Raw genomic sequence first — 23,141 nt, forward strand, 5'->3', positions numbered from 1 at the left:
TGAGCCATCAGCGAAACTGATTCGCTGTAACGAAGTCATCATTGCGCTTATGTAACACAATATGTCACTAGCTCCTATTTTTTCTTGAAGTTCTTTTAATTTCCTTGAAGTGCAAGGCAATAATACTTGAGTATTCTATGAATTCATTCACTTTGTACCAAAATTATTTCGTTTGCTGGTAACTTTTTTCGTAGACTTTATACAATCAAAAATTGTCAATAAATGTCTTCAATTCAAGGCACGTTTCTGAATTTCGGGATAAATGTTCTGTTATGAACTTTGCCCTTTTCCCCGCACTCGAAAATGCGAAAGCAGTAAATCTAGTATTGAGAAAATTGAACTGAAATTTCTAAAAATCCACAGCGTGCACGGCTATGGGAATGTGATTGCAAATTTTTGTTTCGTCTTCAAGGTTAGGTTGCCGGTTTGAAGTTGCCGGCTACAGTACTTGATTATTTTTGGCTTTTATTTGTTTATTCGCATCACCAAAATGCTTTCTCGGTTCGTAGTATATTTCTATTGACAGCAGTATATAAGCAGTAAGAAAATTGTATGAACTTTCTATCAACAAATGTTGATAAAATATGCCCTAAGAAAATGTGACTGCAAATGTTTGTTTCGTGTTCAAGGTTGCTTTAGTTGCATTGACATGTTAGGCTAGAGTACTTAATTAATTTAGGCATTTATTCTCATTATAAAACGTTCTGTCGGTGTCTATAGTATGTTTCTACTGACAGCAGTACATAGAAAGCAGTAAGGAAATTGTATGAACTTCCTATCAACGAATGTTAATAGAATATGCTTGGCTAAGGGAATGTGAGTGTAATGTTTGTTTCGTGTTCAAGGTTGTTTTCATAGCTTTGAAGTGTTCGCCTACAGTACATGATTTGAGGCATCTATTCGCATGACCAAAAATGTTTTGTCACTTTCTAGAGTATTTCTGCTCACAGCAGTCCGTAAAGAACATAAAGTATTAAAATGGAATATATCTTCTGTTTTAAAACGTTTTCCCATATCCTGATTACATTCCAAACGCATTTGCTGCGAATAATGTTGGTCGCTTTTCGATATTATGAAATTGTTGACTAGCTGCAACAGATTCCACCATGCAATCAGGTAAGATGTCGTCACGATTATGCGAACAAGATAGCGTTAATCACCTCGAACACCATGCAGTTTGTTCATTTACTTCTCTCAACGTGTCAAACTGCACCCAGCTTTTCTAGTAACTTTCTATTGACAGGAGTAAATACAAAGAAGTAACAGTCTACCAACATTGTATTGACAAAGGTACATAGAATGTAAAAATTATTTTCTAGTAACTTTCTATTGACAGGAGTACATACAAAGAAGTAACTTCTATCAACGTTGTATGAACAATTGTTGATAGAATGTAAAAGTTACTACAAGGTTACTAGAGTCAATAGAATGTTAATACAAATTCTAAAGAAAGTTGATATCCATTTTTGTAAGGGTTTATCTGTCACGGATGCTATAACTGCATCCGCGTTCCCACTCAGCCTTTCAACTTGTCTATCGATGCTACACTCTACTTGATGAGAACATGATTTCTTAACACACTGTGACAAACTGTTATATGCTTAACTCCTTTTTCACTAGCTTAGAATGGGCTGAATGATAGCTTCGCAAGCTTTTCTCTGGTTTTGTCAAGGGTGCCCAACACTTCTGATTCTTACTTCCTTTTTTCTTTATGTTGAAGAATCTAACCACAGGTTTCTTTGGAAGCTATATGTGAATTGCAGGCCACCAAAAACTTCCTGGAAAACTTCTAAAATACTGGCTGTTGACAATCAATTTGCCTTCATGAAAGGGAGGCCAAGCTTGTACGAGAGAAAAAAAGGAGAGGGGAATAAAATAAGCTTTTGAGATATCGGAGGGCGGTATAGACAAGTGCCTAAGCACACACTTGGTCACGTTGCGGAGATGAAAACTAATAAATAAGCGAAGGACTGTAGGGATATGACACAGCTGATGGTAATGAGTTCGCTTTAATACTTTCACGTGGTAGTGACGGCAGTCCAGCGGTCAGGAAGTCAGCAACAAGACTTGCAAATGAAGCTCTTTATTTGGGCTGTCTTGCGCCCGCAAAAGAACTGAATCACCCGGCAGCGGTGTAAGCAACAAATGGGCTCATCAGTCGTCGAACTATTAATGCCCGCCGCTCACGGCATCGCTCAATTTAAAGCCGGCAAGAAAACTTCGAGATAACAGGCGAAGATCAGCTACAGTAATCTGGAAAAACGTAGATGCAGCTCTTCATACCTGTGATCAATCGAGATTAGTCACGAACAAAAATGATAACACCCCTTTCCTGCGGCCTTGAGCACGAACGAATGGATGCTACAAGGATACGTGGCAATACATTGAACTGATCATGTGCATGAAATATACTAATGATCCCCCTTTTCTGAATAGACCCAGTTGCCAGTGTGCATTTGTCCTGTGTGCGCCATTTTGTGTCATCTACTTCCTGGTGTAGTGCGTTAATACCATCACGTATGCAAAACCAACTAGACCTCACTGCTGCCTTGCTTGAACTGTGCTGTGTTGATGGATGCTGGAGTAGCATTTTCTCATGACTTTTGAGAAAACTGCTTGGTTTCCACCTTTACCCAAACGCACTGAAGCATGACTGCAGTGTAAAGTTCAGAGATGAGAAAGCAGAAAGCGGAGTGGTGCTTTGTGGAGGATTAGACTTCTTTCCTATGCTCTGTGGATAGGCTCAATTCGAGGCATTTAGCTTTTCTTTTTTTGTACAAACCTGAACAATCAGAAGACTGTTGGTAGCATCGCGCATCATCTAAGGGATAATTGCATGCAGGAAATGATTCGAACCAATGACAGGTGAGCCATGCACGTAGGGGAAGATTTCATGATTGGACAGGGAGGGAACGTACAGGGTCGTCCACTCTTAGTTAGAATGCGCTAGCGCATGGCCGTGCTCTTTGGAGGGTCACTGCGTCCGAAACGGCTGCGCATCGAAGCGAAGTGGCAGATGACGCGAAGCACCACGTCCAGGTACACCTTCTCCTGCGCCACTTTGCTGCAATGAGCGACTGTGTCGCACGCGGTGGCCCTCTGAAGAGTGCGGCCATTCGCTAGCGCATTCTAACTAAGAGTGGACGACCCTGTACATGTGATTTTCATTTCGTCATTTAAGCCTTTCCGTTTTTCTTCATGTGCTGTCTGTTGCCTGTTGTGCAGGTTGCATCTGGGATGCGGCATTCACTGTGACTTGGCTGCCATTCACTGCCTCTCGTTCCACCTGCCTCCAGTGATCAAGGACAGGACACGTTGCAGGGTGCCTCTCCACCACCTCTCTGAAAGGTCAGTTGGGGAAAAAAGGTATGTCTCTTGCTGTATAAGATGCACACTGAAAACTTGAGAGAGTGCCAGATTTTCATTCTTAAGTTATGACTATGCAAGTATATAGTCATTGTTCCGGTTATTTTTGAGCAGATGGCTGTATTTTTATGCTTTGTGAGCGGCCGCTCTCAGCGCACAGCCACTTAGAGCTTGCGGGCGTGATGCTGAGCCTACCCTCAGCAGTGTTCTGGGCAAGCTAGCTTGGCAGTGTGCAGTTTGGGAACCCTTGCCTGCTCATTCGTCTGGCGTGCACGAGATGGCGCTACCGGTGCCGTCTCCACAAAGCGCTTCTTTTTTTTGGTTCACCATCGGTGCAGACAATGTGGCTTTCCTATCGTGACCGAATCAGGCAAGTAGTCACCCAAAGTATACAACCACGAGATGCAGACAGAGGATCTTGAAGCACAGACACAAGGAACCCAAACGAAAATGACTGTACAGTGCATCAAAAGCACATAAGATGCGTTCACTTCCATGCAGGGCATGCTGGTGATATATCTCGCTATGGGTAAGGTTGATGTTGCATCCTTTACTGTGGGCGCTTTCATAGACGGCGGCTAGGTGCTGCGGTTTGAGAAATATTCGTTAAAATCTGCTCATTTGTGTTTCGAAAGAGTGTTGTTTTGGTCACTCTCAGTCCCGTAGCTGTGATTTTGGCCAGAAATGTTGGCAGAAAATTTTTTGTTCACTATTCCTCTAAATCACAGCCAGCATGGCTGCTTCAAAAAAAAAAAAATTGTTAAATTTAAGCCCAGTCAGCATCGAGCAGAAATGATGCTTGCAGGCTCAGTGTGAGCGACGTTTTTCGCCCACATTTGCATTTGTTTGTTTTGTAGCAGAACTTATCTTGCATGCTTTTCGGAGTCCTTGTTTGGCAAGATTTCATAGTCATTCGGCCTTAGTGTAAGTGTGTCCCATTCAGTTTTTAACTTTCGCACAGGTGGCGACAAGTATGTACTTTCCACCTGTTACATGTTCTTAGCAAGCTCGTGGGCAGCATCTTCTCCATCACAGGAGTGTTTTGCCATCTTGAGGCATTTCTGTGAAAACTAGAAGAAAATTTCAGTTGGGCCATCTTCTGTGAAAAAGTGATTTGCAGATCCAAATTTTTTCCCGTGCTCTGATTGGCTATTATCAGCTCTGTCTACCGATGGCTTTCCTTGACCAGGCATAGCGAAGGATGCATAAAATCTTTTGAAGAAATTGGTAAGCAACAAAAAAGCATTACTGTATTCATGCGAATCTAAGATGGCCGCGAGTGTAAGACGACCCCCCCAATTAACAACAATGAAATCGTAAAAAAATTTTTTTTTGCATTTATTGCAACACACGAGTGCTGCGACAATCAGTCACTGGCCTCTTCAGTCGTTGGCCTCTTTGTCGCTTTCTTCCCACAGCATGTCGTCCTCCGTGCCGTTAAGGTTGTTGGAAATTCCGCATTTCTTGACTATCATCCGCAATAGCGCACTAAGCGTCCAGGGTCCACCGCGCAAGCTGGGATAGCGATGCTCGCTTGAGCCTCCCAGTGGGCGTCATTGCGGGTCCCCCTTGCTCCATCCACTCACAGTAATATTTACGAACATTGTATGAACAGAAGCTTATTCAGACACACAAAGGTTGCAGCTGAGAGGACATCCCTTCTGGGATGACTACGAGGTAGCACCAGTTGTCTGCACATCAAAGCCTTGCTGGCGTCAGTGGTGTGACCCATGAACGTGTCCACAACCAGCATCGAACGTGGCCTGAGCAGCGCTCCAGGACGACGGAACCAAATGGTGCGGAGCCATTCGTTAAACATGTCCACAGTCATCCACCTCTTTTCATTACTGCTGATGATCTCACCAGGAAGAAATTCTTTTTTTTTTTGGCAATGCTTTCCGGTTGAAGATAATGTTGGGGGGAAGCCTTCTACCGTCCGCAGTGCAAGCTAACATTGCGGTCACCCGTTGCTTCTCATTTTCCGTCGTCCTAATTTTCACGTCTTGAGAGCCAACTTTTTCGACAATGTGGTTGACTGGCAGGTCAAAATGCATTGGTGTTTGATCAGCGTTCCCGATCTGTCCATGGCTGTAGCCGCGTTGGCGTCGCAGCCCGATGACGTTACGCTGAAATGAAACTAATTTCTCTTCAAAGTCTTCTGGAAGCCTTTGACACTCTGAAGTCCGGCACCGGAGCAAGAGCCCCGTGCTATTCATAAAACGCTTTGGCCAGCCTTTGCTTGCTTTGAAAATTGTGACTAATCACACGCTCAAAGGCCAGTTCCCTGGCTTTCATCTGTATCATCTCAACGGTGACGGCGACCCGTCTGTTGCTGACATCCTTCACATGCCGAGCCAACTCTTTCTTGAGCTCTGCATGGCATCCGTGTTGTGGTCCCATAAAGGCTTTCCGCCAACTTGAACACGCTGCCAAACTGCTGGCGTTTCGTAGCCACCTGCGCACGTTCACCTCTGAAACGCCGAAGCACCTGGCTGCTGCGAGGTTGTTCCCAGTCTTGTTCGCAACAGTGATAACTTTTCGCTTGAACTGTGCCGTATAATGGCGCCTGGTTTCACTTATCACAAAGCAATGAAGCACAACTCACATCGCTCACATCCACAAACAATGGAGGCGCGAATGAAGCAATTGACGCGGTATGGAGACTCGCACGGCTCTTGCACTAGCGCTGATGTCACGGCACGTGACATCATTTCGGACCAATCACTTGGAGCCGCTCTGCTTCTTTTCTCGACTCTTCGTTCTCTCTCCTCTCTCCACGTCCTGAGCGGAGAGAGCACGCAGGCAGCAGGAAAGTAAGGGAAGAGCGGCTTGCTTGAATTTCTTTTCAATCTGTGGATTGGGACCTGTTTAGGCTTTTTTGCAGTGATGCATAAGCCCCATGTTCAGTAGTATCGGAGAAAGTGTCGAATCGAAAGAATTGAATGCCATCACTCTGACGCCGTTTCATCAGGGGGTTTTGAAAAACCAATGGTAAGGGTGTACAGTGAAACTTCGGTTGAGCAAACTTCAGGGGACCTCAGGAAAAAGTTTAAGTGTAAGTTCACTCAACTGAAATAAGCATGTTGGAGCTTGTGATCACGTGCTAAAGGAAGAACAGGGTGTTCAAATGATATCAACCCATTTATTTGCAGGTTGATATTCACTATACTTAGAATCTTTTGAAGAATGCAGTAGTCTTTTTCTGCACTTGTCCACTCAAGACTGCAGCGGTTGTGAACTGAGCCACTATGTCCAAGCCCTCGTGAACCTTCTTTGGCACAACAGTCTGCTGGGCGGCAAAGGTCTTCAGTTTCTCTAAGTGCACCAATGCTTCTCTAGCTGAAATCTTTGGTGCTTCTTCGGTTGATTCCCCCTCCTCTTGTTCCTGAGGCAGTGCGCTTGCTACAATGTCCTCTGTAGTCAGTGTGGCGCATGTCTCAACCTGGGAGTCACAGGAGGTATAGTCCTCAAAAAGGCAAAGGGCTGTCCGCACCCAGTCCTTCCAACAATTCTTTCCAGCCACCGGGTTCAGTGCTCTCTTCATCACTGTCATTTTCCTCCTCTCCGTGAATGGCATCAGCAGCTGTCCAGATTGCAGCCTTTAGACCTGCATTCTGCCAGCAGTTCACAATCATTGTTGGCCTCACAGTCCACCAAGCGCCTGTGAGCATTTCAGCTGCCTGTCGCACGTTAACTGGGTCAGGCTTCTGCATTCTCAGATTTATCAGAATTCGCTGCACAAGCAGACGCCTGTAGTGCACCTTTACATTTTTGATGATGCCAAGATCAACACTGATGTGCAGTTGGGTGGGAGAAACTCGACTCGGATGTTGCTGAGACGAGTGTCGACTAAGTGGGCCAAGCAATTGTCCAAAATTAACAAAATCTTGTGATTCTTTTTGGCCATTTCATTGTTCACGCCAACAATCCACTTCACAAACAGGTCACGCGACATCCAGACCTTTGAATTATGGGCCTAATCACTAGGCAGCGATGCAAGCCCTTTAAAGCACCTTGGGCGGGTGTATCGACCGATGATTAAAGGCTTCATCTTGTGGGTGCCCGATGCGTCGCAGTAAAACAATGCTGTGATCCTGAGTTTTGAGTGTTTCCTGCCTTGGCACACGCCGTCTTTGTAGCACATCCGTTTGTCCGGAAGCAGCTGGTAAAATACGTGAGTCTCGTCGGCGTTGCATACGTTGTCCGGGCTGTAGACGCTGATGACGTCGCGCAGTTTTTCTTCATGCCTTGTGCTTGCAGCAGCAGTGTCCGTGCTCCTTGCTTCACTGGAGACCTCCTTCCATCCGATTCCGTAGCACGCCCGAAAGCAATGCTGCCATCCACTGCTTGCTTCAAAGCCGGTAACACTGAAAAGTGACGCGAATTCCACAGCCTTCTATTGTATCATGGGTCCAGAAACCGGAATGTTCCTGGACCTTAAATCCTTGAGCCATGTGGCAACAGTGCCATCAACTTTGCTGAAATACCCAGTGCACAGCGTTTGCTCGTGGGGCACACTTTCCGATGCAACCGTGATCGCTTGGTGCTGGCTCTCCGATGACACTGCAATTCCAAATGCTTTTGCAACGTCAACTTGATGGTGCCTGGAGTCCAGTCGACGCAAAACTTCATGTTTTTCGCCAAGAGACAAGCGCTTTCTTTTGGTACTCATAATTAGTACATATGCAGCACGCAAAGCCTTTTGGCTGGAGGGCTAGTAGTGCTGACGCCATGGAGAAAGGAAAAACTGAGGAGAGGCCTTTCCCACACAACACCCTGGGAGAAAAGTGTGGAGGAAATAGCGTGATTTTTCTCTATCAAGAGGCCATCTTGTCCGGGCGCAGCTTGGTAACGGCATCATAGTTGCTATTTATGTATTGGGCAGCTGCAGGTTGCAGCGTAGCGTGAGCGTACTTTCGCTAACCGCGTTGTCTGTACCTATTTCCTGCTGCCGGTTTTGTCCACTGTGTTTGCTTTGTAGCGTGGTGGGAAACTGTGAAGCACGAGTGCGCGTGCACCGTGTTCAAGCCATGGATGAAGAAGAATTTTCCAAAGTATACTGCTACGCGTTGCCGTGTTTCGCTACATGTTGTGCGGGGTTCGAGCCGTCCTGAAGCGACACAGGTTATCATGACGCTGTAAAAGAGAGCTTCGGATTAATTAACAGCAGTTCTTGACGTGCGCTGGCATTACACAGCACACTGACGTTCTGCTTTTCACCTCCATCGAAATGCGGCCACTGTAGCCGGAGTTCGAGGAACTTCGATCCCATGAGTTTTAGATCAGCCAAACTCCAAAGCCGTTTAGCCTCCGTGGCGGATGTTGCCGTGCTTTCGGGCGATTGGTATGTGAAATCTCGTTAATTTTAGAATGTTGCCCAAAGCTTTTATAAAATTTTGTAAAATATTTTTGCAGAAATGACTCGAAAAACCTGAGCTGCGCTAAGTGGCGACTATCACATGCAATACACAGTAAAGAATGCAGGGGCTCGTTCGGTCGAATATAAAATTTACCGTTGATTTTATATGGGACTACTGTTGTCTATACCTTTATGCACTCGTTGTAGTTCCTGCCGGTTATACCTGCAATTAATTTGATCCCGACTTAACGTGTTGGTTTATCGCACGCGCTCTTTTTTTGTTCTAAACTTAACGTAGATATGTGCGCCAAGGCAGATGAATACATTTTTATTCTTGTTTTCACAATACAGCCACTACCAGTGGCATGGGCAGAAATATTTTTTGGGGAGTGTTATACGCTGCCAGTAAAAAAAAAGAAAAAGAAAGAAACCATGCCTTTAGACAATACCTTAATGATTTTTCTTCTTTAATAAAGCTGAAGGGTTAGTTTCGTTCACTGTGATATCTACATAAAGATATGAATGCACGCAGGGTACCGAGGACTTAATTCGTAAAGAGCACTTATTTTCTCACAAAAACACTCTCATACGAAAAATCGCGGCATTTACAATATTTTCACATGATACAAACAACACAAAAGCTTCTGCTCTACTGCAAAGTCATCAACTGCGAACAAATGGCATTTGTCAAAAATTCTACTCCATGCATGCAAACCTGCACCTGGCTTCAGAGGCGGCCCTTTAAAATAAACACTTTTTGTTTTCGCTATAGTTTGTAGTCATTTGAGGACAATGCAAAGGGTGAAAAAGTAAGCTGACATGAAAAGGTCTGTTTAACTGGGTGAACCGTGCCTAGAAGTTAAAAGGAGTGCAATACGTCATGAGACTCTTTTATGCAATAACTTCTGCTTCCTCTTAGAGAGCCGTGACAGCGTACATCAATCTTTTCGAGAATAAACCAACACTCTTATTTTTGTTTCTACATTTTACTTTATCAATGCGGTGTGTAAATAGCATGTGCGAAAAAAGGCCGAAAGGAGGCGGGGAGGGGAGGAATGTAGCGCTCAGAAAATTTGGGGGAATGTTCTGACACCGAAACACCCGCCCCTGGCCACTACAACTGGGGCTCGCCGATGATACCAATGTACAACAGTACCTGTTGCAGGTTAATCAGAAAAAAAAAGTCGTAACTCTTATATTGTTACGCGGCGGCCAGCCGAAGGATGAGACGTGTTGAACGATGGCTATGAGATGGTTTAATGGCCGCTGGCCTAGCGCGAGCGCTCCGTCCCGCGCCACTGCCAGCTTTGTCTTCGTCACACTACCCGGGGCCTCCGAGCGATCGTCCCGATCGGTGACGAACAGACGGCGAAATGGCGATGGTCTTGAGTGGGGGGTTGAACAGTATGTAGAAGATGGTGCAGTGCTGGCCGCCACGATGAGAAAGATGAGAGAATGAGTCCCGATCCACGAAGCATCCGGGCCGGAGGGTGCCAGGAGCTGACTGCCGAGGTCCTTGGACGCACCGGACGGCAGGGGCAGGGGGCGGTGTCTTCACGTGTGGGTCTTCGGTCTTGGGTCGGTCGGGTCTCGGGTCGTCATGTCCTGTGGTCCGGGCGGGGGACGGGGCTGGGGCGAGCGGCGAGGTCGGTTCAGGTCGGGCGGGCTGGGGCATGGCCGGGCGGCGCGGACCAGGCACTCACGGCCGACGTCCACGGCAGGCGCAGGACACTGAAGCTCCGGGACCAGGATGGCGATGAAGGGACCCCAGCACCTAACACCAAATGTTACGCGGCGGCCAGCCGAAGAATGAGACGTGGTGAACAATGGCTATGAGATGTTTAATGGCCGCTGGCCTAGCGCGAGCGCTCCGTCCCACGCCACTGCCAGCTTCGTCTCCGTCACAATATATATGCACACACGTGCACATGTGAAAAGGTCACCTGTCAGAGTATTCTAACTCGAGAAAAATATCGCACACGTTATCGTGAGTGCAAAGAATGAAGCACCAGAAATGAGCAACACTATAGCTGTATGAGGCAGATATCCACAAAACTTCACTGACAACTGTCAGTGGCAATGACAAATAGCGAAGAAAACTAACAGGCTCGCGGCCATAACGTTGTGGCAATGTGAGAGTAAGGTTGTAATAAAATTGGATCAGAATCAAACACTTAAACCACACATCTCTAGCCCCCTCTCATGGTTTGGATCTTTAGTTTTTGTACTGCCTTGGTATTTGTTTCTTGATACGCTTGCTGACACTGCTTGAATGATGCTGTTTACATGTGCGTCTCAAGTTCGAGTTAATATGTCTGACATTCTTGTTCATATGCTTTCGTAGCAGGTTGGGAATATAAAAATGATAGAGTTGTCATTGCTGAAATAAATGTTGAATTAAACACTAGCAGAGCAAGGAATTTATTACTGTGTGAGCTTCTTAAACATCTGCCGCACTTGGCTGCTTTGGAAAGTTTGTGTACCTTTAAGCAAAGGAAAGTTTGTGTAGCTTGCTGGTGAACATGAAAAAGGCGTATATTAAGGTAGCACTTCTGATCAGATGAATGTAGTGGTTCTCCAGGGGATCATTTTCAAACATATGTGCCTGCAGTGCTTTGAAAACCTCTGTCTGCTGCGAAGATCCCAGTAACTGATGTAGCGGGTCGTGTGAAAGAGTCTTTGAAGCCAGTTTTTTCATATGCAGTGAAGGGAATTCAGATTGCTGACAAATTTTTGCCACATTGTCTGATGGGTAGCAGAGCCCTCCTTTACTCTTCCTGCATACAAAACGATGCAGCTGCATCTGTGCGAGGAGCAAACAGGGCTGCAGTGCGCTGCTCACACATCAGCTGTAAGCTTAGCCTGCGTGCAACATAGCCAGCAATATATGCTGCTACTACTCGACTCCCAAAATCGCTGATGTTTTCTTCGGACGTTATATAATCATGCTCAGCTGCTATGCGGTGCTGTTCAGTTTTCTCACTCTCTGTAAGCCGGCTCCTTGCTGGGGAGGCATTCACTACCTCAGCTGACGAATGTCTGGTAGTGGCATTGCACGAAAAGATAGTAATACTTTCTAAAACTTGACAACCCCCAGAGACAGCATCACAAAGTTCATTTTGCACTAGTATTCTTTTTAATGCTGCTTGAAATTGCTGTGTTGTGGAGTTATCATTGTGGCCACCATGTGCTCTGATAAGGCCAAAAAAAAAGTTCAAGATGGTCCTGGCAAATTTGATATGCTAGAGTGTACTTCAGTATTTTGTTTTGCAAAGCCAGCAAGTTATACAGGGCAACCAGACTTTTCATACATATGATAAAGCCCAGAAAACCTGTCTTACGGCTTGTCTCAATAATTTTATGCCTGTTTCCAGGCACTTGAGTCTCAAAGAAGAGAGGTACGAGTTGCAACTTCAAACATGTTTTGTATTTCTGTTGCGTTTCTTCCATTGATTGGTTTTTTCCAATCCTTCTGGTACATGCTTCGGGAATTTAGGGCATAAAATATGTCGTTGACAAGAGTTGGAAACTCTTCTGTGTAATGCTCTGCACTCGGCAAGAGCGGTCGCTACTGACTGGTGCTCATCACTTGTACTGCCAGACGAACCTTCATTGGTTGCCTGTGCCACTCAATGTGTGGCTTTCTTAGGTTGTTTGCGAGGTGTATGCCTTCCTTTTTTTGCAGTGTGTGCAACTTTTCTGTATACTCCCATGCTACAACATTAATGTTGTGATCAGTGAAGTATTTCATGTGTGCAAAAGCATTCCTTACCAGCTTGAGCATGTGACACGGATCTAGGAAAGCTTGGTTGACGGGATGTGGGAATGTTGTCCTCAGGCAGGTGATGTCTGTAAAAACCCATCCTAGCTTTTGAAGCATAGCTATATTTGCAGGTGCACCGTCACAAGTAAAACAAAACAATTTTTTTTTTTCCCGAGAAGTCTGCCATGAGGGATAAGTTGAGAAAGCAGGAATGGAATGTAGGATATATGAAGTTAAAAGAAGGGTTGGAGACCAGTCTCGGCGAGGTAGTCGCATAGGCTGCTGGTGAACTGATTGTTCATAGTCCACCTCACATGGTCTCCTTCGCGGTTTCGCCGCAGGCCCACCTCCCTGAGGAGCCATTTTCTAATAGGGGCCGTCGCTGGGCAAGTCCACAACTGGTGCCACACATCACACATGTCCGGAGCAGCGCCGCAGTGTCACCTGTCAGCTGCTGGCAGATCTTTATCACGCCACCGATGACGGACAGATGGGGTCAGAGCCACCCCTGCCCGAATCCGGTGCACTGATACCTCCTCTTGCCGAGTAAGACTACGGGGGAGAGGATGCAAACAGGGAGGAATTAGAGCGCGTGTTCGCTGGTGCAGAGCCTGTGAATCGGAGACATGGGACAGGAAGGACAGGAATGGATCTGGGGGAAGAGGGGAAGGTGGCTGGTCATCTGATGTGTCAATGTGAGTCATAGCGTCTGTTAAAAAGTTGTGTTGATGCGGGGCGTAGGAGCTCCGCATGCGAGGAACTTCTCAACACGGTTGCTGGGTGGAGACTGAAGGAGGTTTATTGCAGTAGAGGGGGAGAGAGAGAGAGTGTAGAAGAAAACACTTCCGCTGCTGTGGGCGTGCAGCTGGTCACGGTATGGTGCCTAGTCAGAGGGAATGGGGAATGCGTCAGTCGACGGGGCTGTAGGGGTCAGGTGTCTTCGTGGGAGAAGCCTGCTAGCTTTTGTGGAAGCGGCCGGCTTGTATGCCTAGAGGAGGCAAGGGCTGCTGGAGCTGCCTTGTGTCGCCTGTTCGACAAACACGACAGCATCTGCTTGAATGTTACGTGGATCGTGAGCATAGCTGCGAATCCAGTGTATGCGCACAGGACATGGGTACTTTGCACAGAGAAGGTGAATTGATTATGTAATCTGGAATATGCGTCGAACAGCCTTAAGCTGTTTAAGTGCGGTGAGGGAGTCGGTGTAAAGATGAACTGCATTGAATGTGGGAGTGAGCGGAAGGGAAGCAGTGGCATTGTAAATGGCTTGAAGTTCCAATGCCAGGGGGGTGCATGTATCCGCAGTGTATGTCGCGCGAGAGTTGAGATGCGGAAGGAAGGGACTATGTACAGCAGTAACTCCCCGCTCTGCAGTATGTGATGTATCGGTCTACAACATGCACCCTTCAGGCAGATACGTGGCTGATACTGACGGAGAAACAGTGGGGCGATTGTCTATGAGCTGGCAGCATGACCACGGAGGGAGCGTCTTTAAACGATGAAGTTGTAGAGACTGTGATCTCTGTTTGCCACCCACTGGTCGATGAGTTCACTGAGAGCTTCAAGGGAGTCCCACTGTCTGCGGGTGAAACGATGAAATTGTGCCTGATATATTATCCGTGGCTGAAGGATAGAGCGCGCAAGCTGACAGGCGGTATGAGCACGCACGCCACCAGATCGCATAGCTATGCGACAAATCAGACCTATAGTAGCGTGAGCCGATTTACGGGTTGCTGTCAGCCAACGGATGCCAGTCCCAGATGTATGAAGGAGGAGGCCAAGAATACGACCAGTTTCTACCAGAGGAATCGGAGAACTGTCTACTGTAAAATTTAAAGGGGCAGCTTTTTGTAAGCCATCTTTGTTTCGAGTGCGAATAAACATGATTTAGTAGGCGAGAGGGTTAGACCCAGAGGTGGGAGGCGAGATGTCAAGACATCCAGTGCATGCTGAAGGGCCGACTGATGGATAGACACATATGGGTGACAGCAGCACAAGGTTATGTTATCGGCGTACGCTACGCAAGCACACGGATAGAAGGGATGGTCTCTAGGGCTCGAACGAGGGGAATAAAAGCCGCATTGAATAATGTGGGGGCGAGAACGGAGCCCTGGGGCACTCCTCTATTGGAAGTGAAGTTACCAAAAGGCTTTCCGTGGACACGTACACTGAAGGTTCGATTTGTTTGAAAGGCGTGAATGGAGAGGAGAAACCGGTGAGGGAGACCAACAGTTTGGAGGAAGGCAAGAATGGCAGAGTGAAGGATGTTATTATATGCTTTTGTTATGTATGTAGCGATCACGGTTCGAACAAGGTGACTCTGTGGAGAGTGCTGAAGCACGTCACCAACCAAAGTGGCAAGACCATCCTCCGTTCCAGTTTGCGGACGGAAACCGATTTCGGAATCGGGGTGACAGTTGTGGGATTCCAGCCACCACGTCAAGCGTGCGGCGAGAAGGTTTGTTAAAGCTTGCAGATGGTAGGCGTGAGAGAAATTGGACAAAAGGCCGAGAGAGATACTGGAGGCTGACCTGACTTGGGTATTGGGACCACAGTAGAATGCTTCCACTCTCCAGGCATGACGCCAGAATGCCACACTTGATGGAAGTATCAAGCAGGGTTTGCAAAGCAGCCTCTTCCAAGTTACGGAACAAAGAGTTAGGTATGCCGTCGTGCCCAGGAGAAGTGGTAGTTTTGAAGCGTTCCATGGAGGCCAGCGATTCTGCCATGGTTAAGTCAGAAGTAATCTCATCTGAGGGCTCTGTAACTGATAAGTCAAGAGGAGATGCAGTGGTGAAGTGATAGTGTGGAAAAAACTGTTGGGCCGCCTGTTGTGCAAATGTATCCTCATTCACATTCAGCGCGAGGCGAATGCTTGCTGTGTAATCAGCTACTTGAGAAGTGCGCTTCATGGCGTGAAACACAATGCAAAGATGTCGATTGCCCTGCATAGAGGACAGGCGGGCACACCATGCAGCCCAGCGTTGCCTGCCTGGTCGCTTTGCATAACGCTGCGCACGTGCGGTAGCTCGGTGAAGAGAGGGAAGAGCCGAGGGGTCCCCGGGGTGATGACAAGCGTAATGATCAGCCTGGCGACGAAGAGCCCACAGATTCAGGAGGTGTATGTCCGGATTTGGGTCGCCTTCGTTTACAGTAGTGGTAATCGTATGAGTTGCGAGAACAGCAGAGAGAGTAGACAGTGCTGGATGTCGTAGCGGCGTCTGGCCGCTATCGGGGTGAGCGTTCCAACCGAGTGGAGATGCATAGAGAAGAAGCGAGGTCTGTGTCTGGGCGTCTTTCGCCCAGAGCAAAAGACGCCCGTACGTTTATTGTCGCCAAATATATACAGGCAATGACGTCACAGTTCTCACGTCACTCGAACGCAGACGCATGTCAGCACATCCCCTTTTTGGACTACATCAGAAATCCCGTTATCACATTTGTGACACTAACTACTTCACAGGCAAATGTGCGAACTTTACAACCAGACAACAACAGTTTTGTTCTATTCAACATAAACACTCCGCATGGCTCAGCCAGAGAACGCGCACACACACAAAAGGTTACTCATCATATCCCCAGCGAACGGGAGGGCGAACTTCTCTTCGTGACCTGGTCACGGTGACTGGAGCTGAAGGCACCTGGCGTTCAGCTTTTGCCTCGGCCGAGCAGCTGTTTACATTGGCAGGCACGTCCCTGACTGACATACCTGGCTCCTCCTGACCATGTTCATTGGGGAACTCACACTTCCTTTTTGCTTTTGCTTTTCTGGAAATACTCAGGTGCTGAAGTAATTCCGAAAGGTAACCTGGTGAAACAGTACCGCCCAAATGGTGTAATGAAGGTAGTAAATTCCTCCGAAGCCTTGCTTAGGCGTACTTGATAGAAACCAGAATTAGCGTCCAGTTTAGAAAAAATCTAGTGAAGCAGCGCTACGGCACAGAGCCAAAGGGGAGAAAGGGACGAACACAGCGCTGATTTTTTTTTTTTGCTAACAGCATATATATACTCTGTTGCACCTTAGAAAAAACAAAGAAACAGAGAACAGCAGAAAGTATCAATCCCAGTCACTTTGCGCATGCAGCTGTATCGCGTGTGCATCGATCATTTGAAATCAGGAAGTTGTGCTCTTTCATCGAGATGGCAACGGAAGGAGTGCTGATACACTTCGCACCCAGCTTCATGATCTCAGATGCCTCAATAATCTCTCGTGTAAGCTTATCCTTGTGTTTGGTAACTACTTGGCTGTTTTTGAATTCTGGGTAACATGAACAGTCACGACAGTGAATACCTATGTGGCGGGCCACGTTCTTAACATTGTTTGCATGCTCTTTAATTCTTTCATTTAGACACCGGCCAGTTTGGCCGATGTATGGACCACCACACGTCAACGGGACTGAATACACCACGTTGTCTTGGCATGGCACATACTTCATCCTGTGGTTTTTCTTGCAATTATGACCAGATTCCGATCTTTTATCCGGGCGATTAACTCTCGCACACAAGCCACTCAGTGTGACAGGAGCCGAAAAAACATCTACTCCAGCCTTTTTGCCTATTCTCTTCAAATTGTGGGACACAACATGGACATAAGGTATTACTGCCAGATTTCTTTCTTTGGAATGAGGGACAGCGTTGCCCTCCTTCAGCTTTTTCAAAATCCCTTCTGCTACTGATGCCAGAATATGAAGGGGGTATTTTGCGTCTGTAAGCCTATCAACCTGATATGTTCGTCCCTGTGTTTGTCCCTTTCTCCCATTTCGCCCTGTGCCGTTGCGCTGCTTCACTAGATATGTCAGACCAACTCGCCCACCAGTTCATGTTGTACAGTTTAGCAAAAAGTTCTCCACCGGCTATAGAACCTAGAGCTTGATCCAATGTGGGGAGGGCGAACTTCTCTCGTAGAACACACTTATTCAGTTGTGTAAGGTCTACACAGATCCTGACATCCCCACTCGGCTTTACCACTGGTACTATGCCGGCAAGCCACTCCGTAGGCCCGTCAACCTTGCGAATAACGCCCATTCGCTCCATTTTTTCGAGTTCAAAGCGGACGCGTTACCTGAGCGGAATTGGAATTCTGCGTGGAGCAGTTATAGCATACGGAACCGCATCTGGGTGAAGCTGAATCTGATACTCTCCTGGCATTGCGCCCAGATTACTGCACACTTCGGGGCCTGGAACGCTACCGGTAGAACCCTTCTGCACGACTGAATCAACAAACGTCACGGCTCCTAGTGCCTCCAGAGCGGGCAAACCGAGAAGAACATGTCGTATCGGGGTGACGACATAACATGTTTGGCGAGAACGTTTCCTCTTCCAAGCGATTTCTGCCTCGAATTTGCCCAAAACATTGAGGCGTGACCCACTCGCACCTGAGAAAACCTCGTTTGCTCTCGTTAATTTAACAGGGAGACCAGGAAAAAAATTACAGAAGCACGGTAACTTTGGCCCCACTGTCAACTATTGCAAACACTGGAACAGAGTTAACACATACTTGAATGCATCGCGCTTTTACACCTGGCGTTCCAATATCTCCCACAAAAATTTGTGCCGTGTCCGCTTGAACGGAAGAAACTCGTACCTTGCGTTCATTGCCCGTGGAAGTCTTTTTGATGCATGCTTTTGCAAAGTGTCCCTTTACTCCGCAGTAATTGCGCTTAACTGTCCTTGCTGGGCAAAATGTTCGTGGATGCAAGGAGTTACCGCAGTAGATGCAGCGTCCATCATGACGCACTGAAGTGCCGGCGTTCCCGCATTGAGGCTTTTTACGTCCCACGGCGTCGACTGTTGCTGCGGAGCCAACTGTCACATTTTCACAGGGAAGAGGTACCCTCGAGGCTTGGGCTGCCGTGGAGTTGCGAAGGAGGTCCTGCTGCTGCTGAACCGTCTCTCTAAGGCGTGCTTTTGCAACGGCGGATGCAAGAGACACCTTAGAGTCCATCTGTAGCGACTCAGAGTTTTTCGTCTGTCAGTCCGACGACGAACCTGTCTCTGATAAGTCGTTGCTTAAATTCGCCAAAATCGCACCGGTCTGCTAAAACATGCAACGCCGTCATAAACTGCTCTACTGGTATATACACACGGAGGAACAAGCTTTCCCCTTGAGCTCACAGCAACAGTGAAGTATTTCTTCACAACTACAGCCCTGTCAATAGTAACGATACCGTTGCTTGCAGCAGTTTTGAAGAAAATTACTTCCTCGGTCACGAGCTCCACATTCCAGGACTGAAACTTTGAGCGCCCTTGGAATGCAGGAATCCAAGTTGTTTCATCTGACTCCAATTCTGCTTCGGAAGGGGTCCCAGTTTCATCGGGAACGACATTTTCGCAGTTTATGTAGCACGCATTATTACTTTCCGACAAGGGAACATCGTGATTCACTGTATCTCTTCGTTTCGGGGGTTTCCTTCCCGGCTTCGATGCCTTTGGCTTTGAGATGTGCACAGGAATATTTGGAAAAATTCGTGGCACCGCACCTGGCTTAAGAGTCCACCGTCCTCGTGGAATTCGAACAGTGCTACCGTTAACGGTGTGCTCGTAGCAAGTGATCAGGTCCTCCGGCTCAAAATGTACATCGCAAATGTACGTCTTTGTTGTCACCTTGAAGGCTTTTCGTGGAATGGCAGCTGCCCACGCCCTGAGCACTTCGGGGTCATTCGGAGGTTTGAAGAAGTGGCGCAGACCGCACGTTTTTTCTTCTGAAGCATATCCACTTCGGCAGCCCAGCGCGCTGTACGACGTTGGCATGTTGATAATGCGTGAAGCTTGGACTACAACCAACGTTTTTAGATTAGGCCGGCACACGATCATCATGTCACATTCCTAGAAAGAAACACAGAAAGACACAGTGCGAGCGAAGTAACTGTTCTGAGCGCGCACCAGCGATCGACACCGAAAAAATGCACAGCAAACAAAGCACCGAACTCGGCTGGCACGGCTGCAGCGGGCGACGGCCTCTTTCCACGCCAATCTCAACGCGATGCCAGCGCCACTGCTCAGCTAGGATACGAGTTAGGGCCGCCTCCGACGGGGAGTTTTCCAACTGACCTAATCTAAAAACGTTGGTGGAAGCATAGAAAACATCCACGGATGAAGTGGTTAATGGAGTAGAAAGCAGAGCGCCCCAGGGCAAGACAACTCAAGTCAAGACAGGCAGTGAGCTCTTCAGGGTAGCAGCTGACATAGAACGGAAGCTTATGCTTTGCGGCACGTAGAGTTAGATTTTGAGCTGCAAAGACTCAAACTGGACTCAGAGGAGCGCATAGCAATGAGGAGGGCTGCACTGGAGTTTGGGGTTGCCAGGCAGTCCTCACCTGTCTAAACAAGCAGCGGCAGGCAGGCCTGGACCTGACCACTCAGTGTGCTGAAGTCCTTAAGAGACTAAGGCTGCCAGCCGACTCAGATTTACCTATGTGGTTTGATGAAGTTGAATGAATGTTTGCGACTCCGACTAACGGGGCGAGTCAGGTACTTGTGTGGACTGGGAGATGAAGCATGCTGTGATTACGAGGCAGTGAAGGCAGCGGTCTTGAATGAGCGTCAGCTAAGCCCGCCCAAGTACTTAGAAAGATTTGAAGGAACGTCTAAGCGCAAAGAGGAAACGGGCACAGTTTGCATCACGAGTAAATACCTACTCCGAATACTACCTCCGTTCAAGTCAAGCGAGTACAAAGGATGAAGTGGTTGGACTCATTTAGTTGACCGGATGAAGGCGAGCCTTAGTGCGGAAGGCCTTGAGCACATTCGCCTACACGAAGGCAAGAAATGGCTTAGGCCTGAAGAAGTTTCGGGGGCTATGCAAACTTTCGAGCAGGCAAAAGGAAAGAACCGTGCAGTAAGACAGGCGAACGCACAGCTAGCCATTTCAACAGTAGCACCATCACCACCCATGGTCTCCTCTACAAGGTTGCTGTCATTGACAGGCAGGCGGCCAAGGAACCTGGCGATTTCTTTATAAAAACACCATGTCATGGCGCCTTGCCCTGTTGTTTTTCGGCTCAGCAACCTGCATGAAATGTATGACTTTGTAGCAGTGGTGTTTATAAGCTGCAGAGGACTCTACATGACTGCTGCTAGGAAAACCGTCGCCTCTTCTCAACGTGCAGTCACTGCTGATCTGCCCAGCAATGTGTTGCATGTATGTACTTTCAGTGCTTACACTTTTACTACTGCTTCCATTAGGACCAGTCAAGGGGAGTGAATTCCAAGTAAATATTTCGGCAGCACAATGCTTCTGTGCAAAACTAATACATGTGCACATGTTTTATGCACCAAGCAGTCGCCACGGGGAACAGTTTAGAAAAAGTTTGTCATCTGAGACACAATGTAAAACCAAGATGCCTTGCAAAAAGAATTAGAAAATTAAAATAAAATGGAAGTTGTACGATAAAAATTATGCACGAATGCATGAACCACCGAGCCACCGTGGTGGGTGCGCATTTACTTCCCCACCACAGTGGCTCAGTGGTTACGGCGCTCGGCTACTCGAACCCGAAAGACGCGGGTTCGATCTCAGCCGCGGTGGCAGAATTTCGATGGAGGCGAAATTCTAAAGGCCTGTGTACTGTGCAATGTCAGTGCACGTTAAAGAACCCCAGGTGGTCGAAATTTCCGGAGCCCATCACTACGGCGTCCCTCATAGCCTGAGCCGCTTTGGGACGTTGAGCCCCCATAAACCAAACCAAACCAAAGTAAATGCAGATATCACTACTACGTAGCGGTGTATGTTCAATCACGACTAAAGGCATGAATATAGAATGACACATTCTAATTACCGCCGAGTGAACGGCGAAACACAAAACGACAAATGTTTTCCGTACTGTTTTAAAACGTGGCGCTACAGCACAAGCTGCTCAATACCCACAGAGGTTTGGCACGCGAAAAAAATCAACCGCCAGTTGCGTCTGTTGGTGTATACTCCACACTAAACAGCGTGCGACGATGCAGGTGTGCACCCTCGCATCTGAAAACAGCACGGTGAATGAGCAGCGCACTGTAGGGCAAAATAAAATGAAAGGCGCCACTTACCGGTATCTGTTTCCAAGGTTTTCAGTCTTCGATTTTATCTCTTTTACGGTCTTGTCAACCCCTTGCACTTGCAGGCACTCACTGATAGCAATATATACGCGCATGTTGCGCTTTGCGCGGCGCAAATCGCTGAGGTGGTCTGGCCACACTTTAATCAGCGCCCGCGTTTCGTCGCCGGTCCAGTGCGTCTTGTGCTGGGCTGGCAAAGCTGCAGAGTTGTCTTCCATGATGGTAATCTCTGATCACGCTGTTCAAAGAAAGATTGAGGACAGCGAGGACGGTTTGTAAATAAACATGGCCGTCTCTATAGTAGCCGTCGGCGACTGGGAAGAGAGTATAGTTGTGCAAATCGCTTCAAATACCCTGTTTTACATCGAAAAACGATTCAAAAGTTCATTACAGCAATTAATAAAAGCGTTTACTTTGATTATATTTTGTTTTCACTTGTAAATTCTGCCAAATTTTACCAAGCCGCTGTCGTTGAGATTACACAGGTCACGCTTGCATGAGTTCGGGAAACTCATTCAATGGGCGAATGACGTTAGCTGTGAATCTCATTGACTGTGACCGTGTAGCAGCAAAAAAAAACGCCATTAACACGTAATGTCATTTGCTGCGAATGACATGCAACGTCCTGTGTGACAGGGGTTTTAGATACATAAGCAGCCCATAACAAAATTTTATGGCCTCAAAATTTGGCGGCTGAACCGCTTTAATGACGTGTTTGGGAAAATCTACTGCACCAAAAGGAGCGCTGCTTCTGCGTTATTTATTATTTATTTATTTCAGGAACACTGTCAGCCTTTGAAAAAAGGCCTTTGGCAGGAGTGGGGGTTATATTAAAAGCAGATTGAAAGGAACAAACTCACAGTGCAGTAATGAAGAAAATGCGATATCAGAACGCCAACAAACAGCGCACTTGAAAACAGGAAAGTATCACACTAGGCAATGATTATAAGCAAAAAAGAAGAAACAATAACGAAGTGTGCTGCGCTCCTCACATAGAGCTAGGCCTTGTACCCGAGTGATGCGCCAGGTGTGCACATTGAAGATAGATTACCACTTTGCAAGTACAGTCGCCGACCGTTTATTCGGACCTCCGCGGAAATGTTGGAATAAACAGGTGTCCGAAAAAACAAATTCAGAAAAAGAAACAAATCGTTTATTTCCATGCACTTATCCGGTCTCGGGAGTAGGCTTGGAGAGATCGTGAATGCGCCGTTGTACCCTGTTCTGTTTGCATGCAATGAGATCAGCCTGAATCTCGGAGAAGGTCGTGCGGTCACTATAGGTGGCTGAGAGCGCAGTCACTGCTTGTACAAGCTCATCATGCAACGGCAGTGGCGCACTTGGTGCGTTATCTTCAGACTCCGAGTCATCCTTCGGCGGGGCAGCAGAAACCTGCCGAATGATCTCATCATCGTCGAGTTCTGTGCATGTCAGCGCAGCACTGTCAGCATCTGAGGTGTCAGATAAAATGGTGTCCATAATCGCAATGCCACCACTGCGCAGGTCCCGAAGAACATTTTCGGCGTCAGTAGGGAGCACATCGGATGGCGACAGATCCTGGGGCACCACGGCATCCACTTCATCAGGTGTGACAAATGCAGCTTGCCGAAAGTA

The 23,141-nt window shown here is 47.3% G+C and overlaps 1 protein-coding gene, 1 long non-coding RNA gene and 1 pseudogene across 2 annotated transcripts in view; 1 reads left to right on the forward strand and 2 right to left on the reverse strand.

The window, feature by feature from the left end:
- Positions 1-12,957, forward strand: part of LOC149360996 (uncharacterized) — a 38,000-nt gene extending 25,043 nt beyond the window's left edge. The window contains exons 2-3 of the long non-coding RNA XR_016288368.1: positions 3,226-3,348; positions 12,830-12,957. This is a non-coding gene — a long non-coding RNA (uncharacterized LOC149360996). The remainder of the gene's footprint in view (positions 1-3,225; positions 3,349-12,829) is intronic.
- A 243-nt stretch (positions 12,958-13,200) lies between these two features.
- Positions 13,201-18,547, reverse strand: LOC149360998 (uncharacterized; annotated as a pseudogene).
- A 25-nt stretch (positions 18,548-18,572) lies between these two features.
- LOC149360999 (uncharacterized) lies at positions 18,573-19,238 on the reverse strand (the record flags this gene model as incomplete). Its single annotated transcript, XM_089567972.1, has 1 exon — positions 18,573-19,238. A coding segment is annotated over exon 1 (666 nt), but the record flags the coding sequence as incomplete, so codon positions are not given.
- Positions 19,239-23,141: the final 3,903 nt, after the last annotated feature.

Source organism: Amblyomma mixtum, chromosome 2, assembly GCF_055824585.1.
Source record: "Amblyomma mixtum isolate Tamu chromosome 2, ASM5582458v1, whole genome shotgun sequence".
Classification (NCBI taxonomy): Eukaryota; Metazoa; Arthropoda; class Arachnida; order Ixodida; family Ixodidae; genus Amblyomma; species Amblyomma mixtum.